The sequence below is a fragment of the Anabrus simplex genome, chromosome 10 (genome assembly GCF_040414725.1).
Source record: "Anabrus simplex isolate iqAnaSimp1 chromosome 10, ASM4041472v1, whole genome shotgun sequence".
NCBI lineage: Eukaryota > Metazoa > Arthropoda > Insecta > Orthoptera > Tettigoniidae > Anabrus > Anabrus simplex.
Window position 1 is genome coordinate 83230106 of NC_090274.1, and position 16218 is coordinate 83246323.

Below are 16218 nucleotides of genomic sequence, written 5' to 3' on the forward strand. Positions count from 1 at the left end.
CTTGAGCGTCCCCATTTGACTAATAGTACAAGAGGAGGCTATCACATCAGCTAGTAAAGACATACACGGCAACACACAGTCATGAACCTTTTTACACTTCTTCAAAAAAAAAAAGAAGACTGTGGCCTCACCGTACAAATACGGGTTTAACAGGGTGTCCACCCATATGGAAAACCGGAAACCGGGGAATGTCAGTGAATTCGATAAATAGTGGGAATTCCAGGAAATGCAAGGAATTCAGAAAAAAAATTGGAAATTTGTTCTTCTGCCAGATGGACATACCGTATTTATCTGTTATTAGAAGCACATTTTTCAATTTTTATAACATTAATCTTGGGCATGTCTTTTATGCCATGAATGAATTGTAAAGAAAACTGAATAAACATTAGAAGCCAAGTGTGATCTCAAATGTGAAGTAAACAATAGCTTCAATACCTATATGGATAGCCTTTAGCAAGCAGTAGCAACTATGATCGATCGATAATTTTCACTGTTTTGATCTGCTTACTATTGTATATTCTGTGTTGTTGGGGAATGGCAAGCCCTATATTGCGTTCTCAGTTTTCTAATCACAACAAAATATGCTGGGATATATAGCGGTATGGAAGCGTCGAGATGAATAGAGAAGCTGAAAGCCAGCATGTTCCAGAAATAAGAACTTCATAATCAGGATAACACCAACACACACAGCAAGTGGAGAAAACGATGTGTGGAGAAGAACGGGTGAGACACGGGGTGGTCGGAGTAGGCAGGCGGCAGGTGACCAGAGCAATAAAGTGAGTGAAGCAGCGGCGGCGTGGTCGGAGAAAACAGCATGCGAAGGTAGAAAATATACGTAGCATGTAGCGGAGATCGTAACACTTCCCCCCGTGTACCATCCATGGTATACCCCTTGTTGGCCGGCACTTGCATATGTCTCTTCGATGTTCATCTTTTACCTTTCATATGTAATTATACTAACCTATCCACAGATTCACCCCAATTTTTTTGAAGAACTGGTTAGGTTTCATGAGTTTTCTAATCCATTATTAAATGCTGCATGAAAACTTGTGTTTCTGTGAGCCTAGTTATTAGAAACTACAGTATAGTAACCCCTTTGGTCTCTGACAACTAAATGTGGAACATGTCTGTGGTTCGGGATAAGCATTTTGCTTGGTAGTGACTGAATATTACAGGAATAATGTGCACGTAGGTGTAATCCAGGCTGAATTAAATATTCTAGATTTTGTAATTCCCAGTTAAGTTGGGGTTTTATTCTTGGTGGGGTAATTCTGACAAGATACAAACTCCTGCAGGACTACAATCCGGCACTAGATTTCTTTTTCTTTTTATGTAGGCATGTAGAATATTCAGTACAAAGGTGGGTTGGATCCTCTAAATTCCTATTTGTGTGTCTGTGTAATGCAGGCTACTTTAAGTTTATAAAATTTGGTAATTCGCAGCTGGGTCAGGGATTTTATTATTTATTACCAGGTAGGTGATTCTGATAAGACGCAGACTCCTGCAGGACTAAATTCCATCACCAGCTTTTTTTCTTATTGGGTATGCATCTTAAGTGTTCAGTATGAAGGTGAGTTGGATCCCCTAATTTATTATTATTATTATTATTATTATTATTATTATTATTATTATTATTATTGTCGCCGAGTTTTCGTGGATCACAGAGAGGTGAAAGAAGGTGCTGGTTTGAATGCGTCTATCTACGATAGTCAAGGATTAATTTAAAACTTTGAATAAAGGTTATATTTCTTTTCAGATATTAAATTCTAACAAACAACAAATTTTCAGATACAGAGGTAGTTTGTACAAAATATAAAAACAGAAAAACCTAGAAATGTTTAATTACAAAATTCGAGCTTCCAGCTCCCAATTTACAAGGTCCCTACATCACTACTGTAGCGTTTAGTTGGATAGGCAAGAGATGAATCTCCCAGTTTGTTTTACAGGAAATTTTAAATCACAATTTTCAAGAGCACTTTGCTCCAAAGGTCACCAGTCATCGCCTTCCAAAGGCACCATTCAATATCACATAAATATATTTTACATTTGAATAAAATAGCCTCAATGCTCTGCAGTTCTACTGAGGATACTACGCTCCCAATGCCTTACAGCCTTTAACTTTTACACTAGTGATCAGAGAGTCTTGCTCAATCATATTTACACTTTCTGGCCTCTCTAGGCACAACCTACAATTAACAAGACCATTTCAATTGATTTTACTGGCCCAAAAATCAAATAGTATGTAGGCGGTATCTTTTGCTCCTTGAAATCAAAGTGGCCCGATGATGCAGAGGCTAATCCCACACAGCTGAGTTGACTATATGGAGGAAATTTAAGTTAAAAGGCTACAGACAAAATATGGTTACAAAAACTTAGTCACCTCAAAAACAAGTTGATAGGGAACTCGAGAAGGTGTCACACTGTCTATTCCCGAATTTTAGTTAAGTACACTTGATTTACTCGAACTTTGAAGAAGAAAGAGGAGTATACATAACTACTGAAATGGAAAATGGTGGCCATTACCTTAGCTGATATTCTGCCTGCCGATGGATGAGACCCCTGCCTCCTCACTTAGCACACACACTCAATAGCACGACGATCAGTAATACAAGTTAACTCAAAAAAGCGTAAGCTTTTATACCCGAGAGGAAGGGTCTTGAAGGCTCTGGGCTAAGACCAGACACACACCATCATTTTTATTGGACAGTCGAAAAGTTACAAAAAGCCTATGATTGGCAGAAAAATAAATACACAAAATTTTTGATTTGCCAGACTCCAAGCCTGGCGGGATGGGTAAGAAGTGTTGAAAACCTAGTAGTATCCAAAGCAAAGAAAGTCCGTTCAGTTCAGGAAACCTATAAACACAAAATTTCTATAAATTTCTAATTGTTCCACTTTACACCAGAGTGCATGACATCAGTTGTTTAATAGAGACGTCTGTGGAGAAATATCCAAACTTCTTGAAATAGCTGTTGCCAACTATGATGCACCAAAAAAAGGAACAAAAGAATTGCAGTCTGTTTAGAACACCTAAATATAACACATTACTCTATCACTTTAGTAGTGACATCTGTTGACTAACGTTCCAACTTCTTGCACTAGTTGTTTCAATTTTTATGTGATAGGTAGCGTTCTTCAATGCGCTTCATTTAAATGCACGGGGTTGAGGTGTACCTCCCGGTACAATTATCATTATTAGTGTGTGTGTGTTTTGGCACTCAAGAGTTTAATTGCCTAGCTGAGTAGCTTAGGCGGGTAAAGTGCTGGCCTTATCTTTCTTATTGTGCATGAATGTTTTCAATTGGCAACAAGTCCAATGATCAGGTGGGCCAGGACAACAGTCTGACATTCTGTCACTACAAGAAAGCACGTGTTCGTGCAGTGATATGTGTCCTCCAGAAATAAGGTGTCTGGGATGTCGTGCAGAAAGGGTATGTCATTCACGTAGGTCAAACTGGTAACAGTGACCTGGACATGCACCAACTGTGATTTGTAGTTGTACCCAATAACACCCCATACCATAATGCTTTGAGTTGGCGCTGTATGTCTTGTGTGAATGCAGTCAGTGTGATGTCTCTCCCCCAGTCTGCGGCGAACGAAATTGCGGCCATCATTTTCAAACAGACATAACCTGGATTCGTCTGAAAACACTGTCTGCTGCCATTCCTGTCCTCAGAGATGTCGCTTCATACACCATTGCAGTCTAGCATGTTTATGCACATTAGTCAAAGGTAGGGGGAGGAGTGGACGATGTGCCGGTAACCCAAATCGTAATAAACTGGGATGGACTGTCACTCCTGAAATTACGATATATTACACTGTTCCACTGTTGCGCCAGAGCCGAGGAGAGCGCGTATCTGTGCTGCAATGCCATTCGGATTATGTTTCGATCTTCTTGGATTTGGGGTGTTATGGGCTGTGCGACCAGACCCATCTGGTCGTGTTCTACAGCCTTCTGTGAACGTTCTGTACACACTTGTTGCACTGCCGACACACTTCGTATACGAGCTACAATTTCCCAGATAAATGTATCACGTTCTCTCATACCTCTTTTAAAATCACTCATCTGACAGTACTTTTCTTGCATATGTCTGTGAGGCATCCTGCACATTTGCTCAAGTCACACTGATCCAGTACCTTCGGTTTACTGCGACAATGAGAGCCGCAGGCAAAATATACCAGTCAGTGGTGGTGCACAGATATATCGATGTGGACCTTGTACCTGAGGTTCGACGTGGTTCAAATGCTAATCATTTCTTCAGAACATACTAGTCCACATGTCTTGTGAATATGAACTTCCTATCTCTAGTCTTTCAAGCTGTTCTGGATTTTAAGGACATGAGTGTATTTCAGTCACTCACAAAATTTACCAACACCAATAAGTAGATGAGAAGCGATAAGAATCTGTAACAACACAAAATAATGGAAAACATTATTTCAAGAATGAAGTCCTTCTGAAAAGGAAATTAATATTTAAAAAAGGTATTTACATTTTTATGATGGAAGTTGATTCAGTTCTGGCTGGCGACGTCTCATGATTGGTCCCTTTACCACCCTTCAGGTTGTGGTGGAATCTCCCCTTTCGGTAGCACATTCCGGAAGGAATATCCCTTGCAAGGTGCACCATGATGAATGTAGAGATTTCTATTGCAAACGGCATCATGATTCCCCTTGTTCCTTGTCTTGCAGGCTTCCTTTAAAAGTAGGCTTCCTCACCCACATGCACCCTCACACACACTGAAACTAAAACAGCACATTAATAGGTGCTCCAACCACGCCTATTTAAATGTCAGTCGACACTTAACTGGCGGGTTCAGATGATTTAAGCATACTACACATGCTCTGGAATTAATATTGTGGTGGTTATGTCTTGCAGAAGACGAAACAAAGTGTTCCCTTTTTAAGACATAACGGCTAATAAACGTCTCTTGGCGTAGAATATGTTGGCGTAGAATATCTTGTAGGATTGTAGTGGGAAAGCGAAGCGAAATTGTTGTCTAAAGTAGAGCAGTATGAAAACAGTACAATAAGAGCTGAGTAAGTTGATCATCGATTACACACTGCCGTTAACTGTTCCCAGCCTAGAACGTGTGATTAGTTGGAAACCAATCATAAAATTTCTTCACGTCTTCTTTAAAAATCTTGGTTCGAAACTGGTCTTGTGAAGAGTTTTGAAAACTTGCTGGCCAGTGCTAGCCTTGAAAAAGTTAGCTATTCATATCTGTCGCATGCTAAATTCCTGACCAATACGAGAAAAGGAACGGATCGCTACGCGGTCATGCAGCTAATGAGCTTAAAGGAGACTTGCTCTAAGGTTATCAGATCCTGGTCTTCACCACAGATGTTATAAATGGCCCACTGGCCGAATTAAATTTGGCTTTTGCGGCAGTGTCAATGTTAACTGTAATTATGCCATATTCGGATACAATATGTTGTAGATGAAGGATTTCTTTCCGCAGTATATACTACTGTTTAAATGATACAGGAGTATTAAAATGGTATTATTTTGATATTTTGATGCGTTGATATTTTGTATAAATCCTATGTGTGATGTGATAATTGCATTTTTGGATAAAATTGTTGTGTAGAACTTTAAAGTGAAACTATCTGTAGATTTGTACAGTGCTTATGCAGTGTTATGCTACATTATTAACAGTTTTCTGAGATGCCCAGCTATATATAAGCTGTTAATTTTAATACTGTAATTGGTTTTACAGTAAAATAGTGATATTCATTTCATTTACTATTTGTTGATTGATAATTCACCCAAGTGTCATTGAAATTTATTTAATCCAACCCAATCTCTTCCCTTTGGAGATAAACTGACCCATGAGCATTTCTCTGTGCCTAGATACCTTTGAACCATAATTCCCGTTTACAGCATATACCGTGCAGTTTACTAGTGTTTTCTTACACTTCGCTGAGTGTTAGCTTCCAAATATTCCATGGAATAATTCTGGACGTCGGTTTATCTTCAAACAAGTGTATACATTGTTTCTTAATATGGATAGGTCTGTGGTGATATAGGACAAAGTTCATAGAACTATTGTGATAAACCTATATCTTGATTGTTGTCTCTTTTTCTCTGTACCTCAGAGGGAGAATTTGTTTGTTGTATCGTGTGGTACTGAATGTTCACATTGTCAACCAATGTTAGTTGAAGTGAATTGTTTTTGAGTGTTTCACTCTAACTGAAGTTCAACTTGCGTTAGTTTGATCACCTCAAGAACAATGCATATGGCAGTTTTTCTGAGTAGAGTTCTTTTGTGCGGTTTTCTTTGGACTGTCCTACAAGAATATAAGCATAAACTTGGAAGCATGGTCTATCGTAATTACGATGCCGATATGCTTGACAAGTCTCGTAAAGGGATTCTTGGGGAATGTCATGCAGAGAAACTGCGAAGAAGTAAGGGCTACCTCGATCCTAGAAACGAAGAGCATAGGTAGCCAGCCCATCTTGACTTCAAGGGAGGAAAGCATGCTCTGTATAGAATTTTGAAAGATGTGCATTTGGGGTTCTACTTTACTCTTAAGTTTTCCAACGTAACTCCATGTATCGTAAAATTTTGGACATGTATATGAAAACTTATGTCCAAATGTGCATGTAAATATGTGGAACTGTGAACACTGATTTTTAAAAATAGAAACTTACTTTTAACATTTTGTTTGAAATTACATATAAAGATACTCTCACAATAAGTATTGGAACAGAAGGAATTCAAGCAATTGCTTCTTTGTGGTACTGAACAACTGGCCGTTTAGCTATCGGCCTGCATTTCGAACCCACTGTCGACAGCCCTGAAGTGCATGTTTTCCATGGTTTTACATATTACAGCAATGAAGTAGTGCGACTGTCCTTTAATTAATGTCACAGTTGCTTCCTTCCCACTCCTAGCCATTTTTAGCATATCATCGCCATACGACCTATCTGTGTCGGTGTGAAAGGGAAATGCTAGAAACCATCAAATAAACAAAATGCCGTAGGTTATGTTCAATTAACTTTTATGATAATAACTGGCCACTCTTCTCTGACTGACAATTACATTCAAACTTTTCACCTTTTGTCTCTTTCATAAACCAAGGAAACTAAATGTTATGTACATAGTCAGTGAAAAGTCACATTCTCATAAGTTCCAGAGATTCATAATTTAGGAATATTTGTTGCTTCATATAAACTATTGTAATTAGGATACATCTAAATGTGGCTTAGAATTATTGTACAATATTTATTTTATTGTTAAATATCATTCTTGCTTTATTATTACTGAATTTTTCATTGTAGGGGAGATTTCTCCTTAGAAATTTAGTTCTCACTAAAATTCTATATTCCTGTTACCCTGTTGTAGTTAGGAATGTCCGGTAACTACTGTGTGATCCCCCCAGAAAGAGAAGACATACTTGTACTAAGAATTCAGGCAGCCTTCCAAGTCGTTCGCCACACATTACACATCCTGGACAGAGCCCGGAGGTCACTCACTACTACACCATTGTGAACTATGCACCAAAATAGGAGGGAGCTATATAGAACATCTACTGTAATAAAATCGTTGGTCGTATTGATTCCTTCGTTTAGTATTTCATTGAATTTACAGTGTTCTGAGTGAAGGAATACACAATCGCGACGCATCTTCGAGCATGTTAATTGCTATAGAATTTTACTGTGACAAACAGATGAGAAGAGAAACAATCTGGTGCTTTCCTCGACTGACAAGTGTGTCTTAAATAAAGTGTGTTCTTTAACTGTGTGTGCAGTTACGGCTATTTAATAAATGGGCTGTGGATATTTCCTCTTACAGACAATCCTATTGAAGTCGTATGAGGAAGCATTATCTCTGGCTGCACCATACACTCTACAACCCCTCCCTGCCCTTGTCTTCCCTGAAACACGGCAGCAGCTCGTCAGTTTGAATCGCGCACCAGGAGGTAACAATTTAACCTCATTTTCTCAGAAAGAATAATTATCTCCTCCAGTCTGATTGAACCATTGTTCTTAACATAACACGAGGAGCATCCTTGTTTTTTGTCGGTATAGTTCTGATAAACACTGCACACCACTGAACTCAAAGGAAGGAGAAAGTAACTATTTTGCGGCTGACCAAAATTGACAGCCGTACCAAGAAAACACACTCCAGACCATCACTGAAGTTGGATGCTTCACTCTCTGCTTCACTCAATCTGGATGGAATGCCTGTCCTTTCCTTCTGACACATTGACTTGTCTCTTCTTCGACAGGAAATACCGATTCGTCACTAAAACAAACCTGAAATAAATAAAACAAATAAGCCTAGCATTAAATGCAATAAGCTGTAGTGTTTGAAAGAAAAAAAATCATACATTTACTCTACTGTACGGTTACACCACTTAGGTTGGGTTAAAATGGAATAATGAATGATAATTTAGGAATTACAGAAGTTGTCATGGAATTGCCTGTTTCCATTCATCAGATGACCAATTCTGGAGAGTCTTGGCCCACTGGAACCTCTTTGTAGCCATAGCAGGAATAATCTTCGCTTTTCTTTGAGGTCGTCTTGCTCTCATTGTAGCGTTAATCAGCTTTCGTCTCACAGTCCTGGCTGGTACCAATGACCCATTCTCTTCTAATTTCCTACGTAAATCCAAACTAGTAACCTTGCGGTTGTTTACTGACAAATTAATCAGTTTTGCTTCCTCCTTGGGGTTAGTTTCTTCTTTCGCCCACAGTTTCCAACACGTTGTTGACATCTTGTCTTCCCCTTATTTTAAAATTCTACTTACAGATTTCTGTGATATTTGCAATCTAGAATATATCTCTTGCTGTGAATAACGTTTCTCAAAAGTAGGTCTCTGACAATGCGTTTCTTGGCGTAAGGTCCTTTCGTCTCCCCATAACCTGAAAATTTTACAATTCTCTAGAACCACTCTGAAGAAATGTCAACTAAACTCGTGAATAGTATCAATAATGCGTGTAACTTACAGAATGCACAGTAGTAACAATAGGTCACATTATTTACTTCCATACAGCAACAATATGCAGATATACACAATAAACAACAGAACATGTTCACTAACAAAAATGACACAAAACCATAGGAATAATGAAATTACATTGCGGTTCTCACTGTAGTCACTGTATCAAAAAATACAGTAGTGTAGACAGGGATATTCCAAGTGGCAACCATCAAACACGTTCAAGGATTTGGCTATAAAGGTTGATAATTTACATGAAGATAAAAATATACGTTTTACCATAAGAATTTGGCCACATGTGGTGTTTTTCTAGAAAATAGAACTCAGAACATTGGGGTAGGCGAAGCTTTATTTGATCCTGTAACAATTATTGGATTGGCTCCAACAGGGCAGTATTATGAGATCTTTATTTTTTGATATATATATACAACTAGCAAATGTACCCGTGCTTCGCTACGGTACTCTACATTATGTACGGATATCGAAGTAGATTACAGCATTGTGAAATCCACTGATGTTGTTTCCAATGTAAGTGCGATTTGCGTAATTGCGATGATAACGGAGAGCCCACTTGCCTACTGCAATTAACAAAGAAGTTGGTAATTTTCATTTAACGGAAGGCCCCATTACCTAGTGCGCGGCCAAATTCGATTTAGGGAGGTTTCGTTACAATGGCAGACCCCATTTCCTACTTTCAGATAGATCACAGTTAAGGAACTTATGTTATATTTCCAAGGACCTTCACTACTGCCAGTCAAAATTGAGTTGTGTTCTTATCATTATAATGGCAGACGCATTTTCTAATGTCAGTCAGCTTACTGCCAGTCACACCGAGTTGGTGAGTTTCCATTATAATAGCAGGCCACTATGCCTAAAGTCAGTCACATTTTAGATGGGTAAATTTAATTATAATGGGAGACACCCTTGCCTACAGACAAACAGAATCGGGTAAAAGAGTTTTGAAAAAAATTCACGCTCCCTTGTCTTCAGTTAGTCGAATCGAGAAGGGAACTATTCATTACAGTGATGCTCAGGTGTTGGATGACGAACCCATTCTTACTGCCTGTCAATGTCGATGTTGGGAGGACTGATTACAATAGCAGACGCCCTCCTGCTGACAGTCACTATCGATTTGCAATGGCAGACAAACCCTATCTAGATCGCTACAAATCGACATCAATGAATGAATATAGATCGCCATACGGAAGTATATGGATGTCTACCTTCATTTACAGGATAACTTCTGCTAAACGGCACATCATATCGAAAAACGGATAGTACGATAAGACGCCTCTGGCGACATTTAGCGATCTAAATAGCTGGTCTTGTGATATGTTCAAGTATCTCCTCTATTTAAGGGTAAGATTGTTTTAGAAAAGTTGAATAGGGTGAAATTGGTGTAAGCTTTTCACATATTGAATTACTTTTCAGATACTAATGTGACAGCTTAAAACATAGAATTTAGCACACATATAGTTACTCGGTGGGCTAATATTCGTGTAGAATTTGATGATCCTATCTTTCCCATAAGTGATTCAAACCGTCAGTTGCAAGGTGCAAAATTCAGGTACAATCAAGAAACAGACCCCAATATGACGTATAAGGGAGAGAGATACAACAAAAAGTCATAGGAGCAAAGTTGTAGAACACTCCAAGTCGAACGGATATTGTGCCATCCGTTTCGTGATACGACTTAACGTTCAGCCATCAAACACCTCAAAAGGAATGTCTGCACAGTCATTAAATTTGCCTCCATATTTCGATATCTTTGGGGGTAAAAGTGAAAAATTTGAACATCTTGGAAATTTTCCGTCGGTTAGGGACTAAAAGCTATAATGTATCCAATTTTCAATTTTCTACCTCTTCTGGCAGGCTGTGCCGCCATCTTGATTTGGATAAAAATTGGGAATTACTGAAAATGTTAAGCCCTCAAAACCTATAGGTTGTCGCTTTGGATAAATTATCGGACTGTGTTCTTATGCTAAGCCCAAAATTTGAGGGCCCTAGTGTGCCCCTTCAGGGAATTTTTAGAATTTTCGATTTTTCTAGGGATCCTGGGGTCATCAGTTTCTCCCGTACCAAGCTTCAAATTTCTGATATTTCTGGAAGTGCCTCATTAATTCACGCCTATTTTCATTTTTAAATATTTACATATACATCGCTTCAGACCGACTTGCATTTATATATGTAATAAATAATTTTCACGGTTGTGAGTAACTGCAGAAAGACCTTGACAATATTGTTAGATGGACATTTGGCAATGCTATATTGGCGAACGTTGTGGAAAGTCAGGTTCTCTGTTTCACAAATAGAAATAGTCCTCTCTGATTTAATTATTGTGTTGATGGGAAGACTTGGAGAAAGGAGACAAGCTGTTCGATTAAGCAGTATATTCTGAGATGTCATTGGAGAGATGGCTTGGAATGACATTAGTTGATGAATACATTTAAGTCATGTTCTTTAAGAGTAGGAAAAGTCACAACATGAAGATAAGTTGGAATTCATGGGGACAAATTTTGGCAAATGTTCACTTATAGGAAGATGATTTAGTGATTGAAATAATTTACGAAGGGAGTTGTTTCATATATTTCCACACTTTCTTTCATCTTTTCTATATGAACAACCAACAGTCCTAAAGGCCGTTGTTTGATTGATTCATTGATTCACATATAGAAAGATGGGAATAGTGGAATATGAATATAAGAGGATGAATAAAATAGCAAGTCTTTGTGGAAATAGGGTCCAATAGAAAGAGAAAAAGAAGCAAGGAATGGTATAGGGTAAGGATTTGGAAAATAGTGTTTATTATTATTTATTTTCCTTAAATTGTTCACATACTCGGTAGTGCGTCCACCTACACATGTATGTGTACATATACTCTGCTGAATATTCACAAATATGTAGGTAATTTTAAATTTACGTATTTACAAATATTCCTCCTTTTCTATGCTACCTTGTCTACTGCTATCCAACAGTGTATTCCTTTTCATGCTCTTATCTCTCTTATCAGTTGTCTGAAAAGCTGTGGCAAATGGGACTCGAATTAAAACGCAGCAGGTCGTTATGCAAGTTATGTTTCAAAAATGGTAAACAAATAAATAAATTCAATGTAAATTTTAATCTAATATAAGTTGTATAGTATTATTTGAAGTAGTTGCACAAGTTGTATATGTATTGATTATGTTTGTAATACAGAAGGTATTATGAGTAAAATTTTGTAAATTATATACATTCATTATGGATGAGCTGTGTGCTTATTAGAAAATAATAGTTTGTGTAATACTGTATTTTAGGAAATGGTCTTCTCTGTTCTTTTAAAGTTTAGTGCTTCATAATCATGTATTTCTGTGTACCATTTGCCACCAAGGTAGACACCTCTCAAAAAGTGATTTTCATTTGATTGTACCTTTCCATTATATATTTTTAATAGGAGTTAAATAAATTATATTCTTATTGTGCCACTATGAAATTTATTTTCTCAGCTGTTCCTTGTTTAGGCCTATATATTTTTATTCCCTTACTTCTTTATTCTGCTTTTTTATTTCTTACTTATAGCCTTCCGAAGATATTAAGGAGGAAATTTTCGTAGAGGAACATACTGATGATCAGCCGTTGCCGTACGTCAAAGAAGAAACAAAGTACGTACACTACAAATCCTACACAATATGCAGTATGTTGTACCTATTCAGAGCTGTGTTCAGTAGTGGTTGGTTTATTTCCATAAACTGGCCATTTTTGTCCGTTTAATCCTTTCCTTACAAGGTTACCTTTAAATGCAAGTATCTTAAAATTCTATTGGTTAAAATTATCTAGAATATTCAGGAAATTTATGATCATATTTAATGTTCCATCATATGGTTTGATTGAATATATATCTACGAAAAGAATATCTGGTGAAGCTGAATATTTTTTATGTGTATTTATATACAATACATTTAAGCAAATATGAAAAAAGTGTTCTTTCTTTCACTGTCTCTGCATCATTTGTTCATCACATTCGTATCATCTGAAATGCCATCTGAATCTATTGCCTCCAGATATTCTGAGTAAGTTTTTGTACGTTGATACCAACAGTGACACACAGAAAAAGCAATGTTTGTAGTTTAAAATGTAATCTACAAATTCAAGATTGTTAAGTTTTATTTACATTTCAATCAATATAATTATTTCCACTGACATAATCAGTTTCATTAATCAATATAATGATGGTTGAGTTCAATAATGAAATAATCAAAGAATGTCATTTTAAAATTATTTGGTTAGATTCCTTTTTTTTTATGATCATTTCTGTTCTCTTGTGTGTTGAGTCAGTCTCCTCCATTTGTGAATGCCAAAGCAGATAATGTGTTGTAGAAATGAAATGTTCAGATCAGTAGTTCTACATCTTCGATATTATAGTTTTCAAATAAAATTTCTGCATTGTTGTAAGCGTAAAACATTTTGGTATTGAATTTATGTTCGTTCCAGTGTTGTGGTCACACTTGCTGAACCATTTTAGTGTAAGTGCTTGTAATGAGTTGATTGCAACCATACTTACACAATTAGTATAGACTAATAAAATGGACAAGTGGAGTTTTAAACTTGTGCAGTTTGCCTAAAACATTCAGATTTATTCAAGTGATTTTATTATCTCATAAAAGTAGGCAAATAGTGCAATGATATAATATTATTTCAAAATTGTAATTATTGTCACTGACCTTACAGAGAAACACAAGTTTATATTCTGTTTTCAAACATTTAATCTCGTAGTGTTTTTTGAATTGTAGGTGTGCCAATGCTAATTAGTTTTTTGCTCTCACACCTTTGTTGGTTGCTGAGTGAAATGATCTTTGATAATCCCTGGGAAATGATTGTATAGTCTCGGATTGTTGCTCTTAACCAAGCCCTTGTATCGGCAAGTCACGGGCTAAGGTTTTACTTCAAACCGAATTAGTGATGGAAACTAAAAATTCTGAATAGTTTATTTTATTTTGAGAAGGTTCTAATATTCTCGACTCTTATGCAATGCATTGACTTGTTCCTACTGTACATTCACAAGTAGTGGCAAGAAATATTCATGTCAGTCCTCAGAACTACCAATACCAGCTCACACTCTCTGTTTAGTCAAAGTAGAATGATGCACAGAACTGAAGATCACACTAATACGTAAACTCTTCGAGGTTCAAATCCTGCTGTTTTTTTTTTGTAATTCTTGTGTAACAGGATACAATGGGCTACGTTAGAGAACAATCTTTTATTATGACCACTAGTAAAAATGTTGCTTATGAATGCTTTTCACACACAAAATGCCGATTTATATTTTTTGATGGAGTCTAAATTAGCTTCCTACTCCCTAAACATATTTTATGCAGAGGTATTCTCGGACCATGAAAGCGACATGAGTTTTATGTATCTTCGTTTTCCTTGATATATATGGCAGAGGACAGTCCGTTGTCTACCTACTTTAGTCTATTGTGTATCATAGATTTTAGGTGCTTCTGAAGGATTCAGTCGACCGGATCTTATCTACTACTTCCCACTTTGTTTTACATCTCACATCAGGCGTTATTTTATCCTGACTCATTTCAGCAGTACAAATATCATGCATCAACTTAAATGACTTATCTTAAAATATCTAAAATATTTTCCATGCCAGTTTGGTACTCAATTACAGAAGAACAGGTTTTAAGATTCATAAAATATCCTATTTGCTGACTTACGGAAATACACGTATTTCTGAGCTTACCAATTAGTGATTGGATTACCTTCCATTGTGGAGAGATGCATCGTCCTGGGCTAAATGATTAGTGATCAGGCTAACTTCCGTTTATGTACAGACACATGGTCCTAAACTAACCACTTACTGATGTGGTTTCCTTCCACTAGTAGCGTGCCGATTGTCACATGGCCCTGTGCTGACCACTTTGTGCCACTCCTCCATGATCTTCATATTTATAGACTGATTGGGGTGAAAATAATCTGATTATTATGATCGTCTACTATCTATGACGTATGTATGCAGAAATATGACTTGCAAAATTCCACTCAGGCTAGAATGCACTGACGGACTCCCCTCTTGTTGGTACTCATAGAATTTCACCGGATATTCAAACTGTCCCTCCCATTTAACACAGATAATCCTAAAATTGTATTTTGTTGATTTATATATTTTCTTTATAATGCATTTATAGGAGTCACTGTAACACGAAATTCTGAAGCGTTCTGCCATTCAAACCCTATTTTGTGAAAATAAGTCTTTATAGATATCGGACATAGGCTTTAGGGGAGAGAATTTGAACGTACAACATACTAAGTTGAATGATATTATGCGTAAAGTATCCATTGCATCCCATTTTTATAGCAGTTTATTCATCAATCTACTTCTTGTTATTCTGCTTCTTTAGTGTTAGTCCTGCCTGGTGGGTCCGGTGTTGTGATTCATTGTCTCCAGTTAGTTCGATCTCGGGCCATTTCTGTATGTAGTCTCACTGCTTTCAGGCCGTTGTGCACTTTATCTGTCCTATGATGACTTGTTTGTCTCTTGCGCCTCTTTTCACCAACTCTCTGTGTATACGCTGACTTTCCCAATATATCGTCCTGTGCACACAACACATGCCCCAACCACCGCACACACCTTTCCTCAATTTTCTTCTGGATCGGTGCAATGCCAAAATGTTTTCTAATAACATCATTTGAAATGTGATCTAGTCTATTTATGCCAGCCTTGTGCCTAAGCAACTTCGTATCCATGATGCTTAGTTGGCGTTCTACCTCCTCTTTAGCTGATTAGCATTCGTTGCCGTAGAAAACGACAGGACAGATATCAGTTCAGTAGATCTTAGATTTCAGGTGATCCTTCATCCGACGGCTTTTAGTGCGCCGCTTGTTATTCCCAAATTCAGCCAGGCTTTGTATATCCTTAAGTTGACTTCATCAGTAAGTCGGCCATCATCAGAGATTGTGGGGCCAATATACTTAAATTTCCCTACTCGTGCTATATCTTCTACGTCAACATGCATGGTTCCAACTTCTTGACAATGTAATGCAATGTTTTTGTTGAGGCGCAGGGCTTACTGGGCTAGACGATTGCCCCAGTCTTCTGTTTGACGCTGGAGATCAAGCTTATTCTCTACAGCCAAAATGATATCATTTGCTTAGAGAAGTGTCCATGGTATTGGACTGTGCAAGTTTGATATAATGGTGTCCATTACAAGAATGAACACCAGTGGTTATAAGGCAGGGCCTTGTGGACTCCTACAGTTATGCGGAAGTCATCGGACGCTCCTGCGGCAG

General features: G+C 37.5%; 1 protein-coding gene across 1 annotated transcript in view; it reads left to right on the forward strand.

Annotated features, from left to right (window-relative positions):
- LOC136882009 (zinc finger protein 454-like) overlaps window positions 1-16218 on the forward strand; it is a 59744-nt gene that overhangs the window by 9302 nt on the left and 34224 nt on the right. Inside the window, exon 4 of the mRNA XM_067154499.2 lies at window positions 12502-12584. Within this exon, the coding sequence (XP_067010600.2) occupies window positions 12502-12584 (83 nt within the window). The remainder of the gene's footprint in view (window positions 1-12501; window positions 12585-16218) is intronic.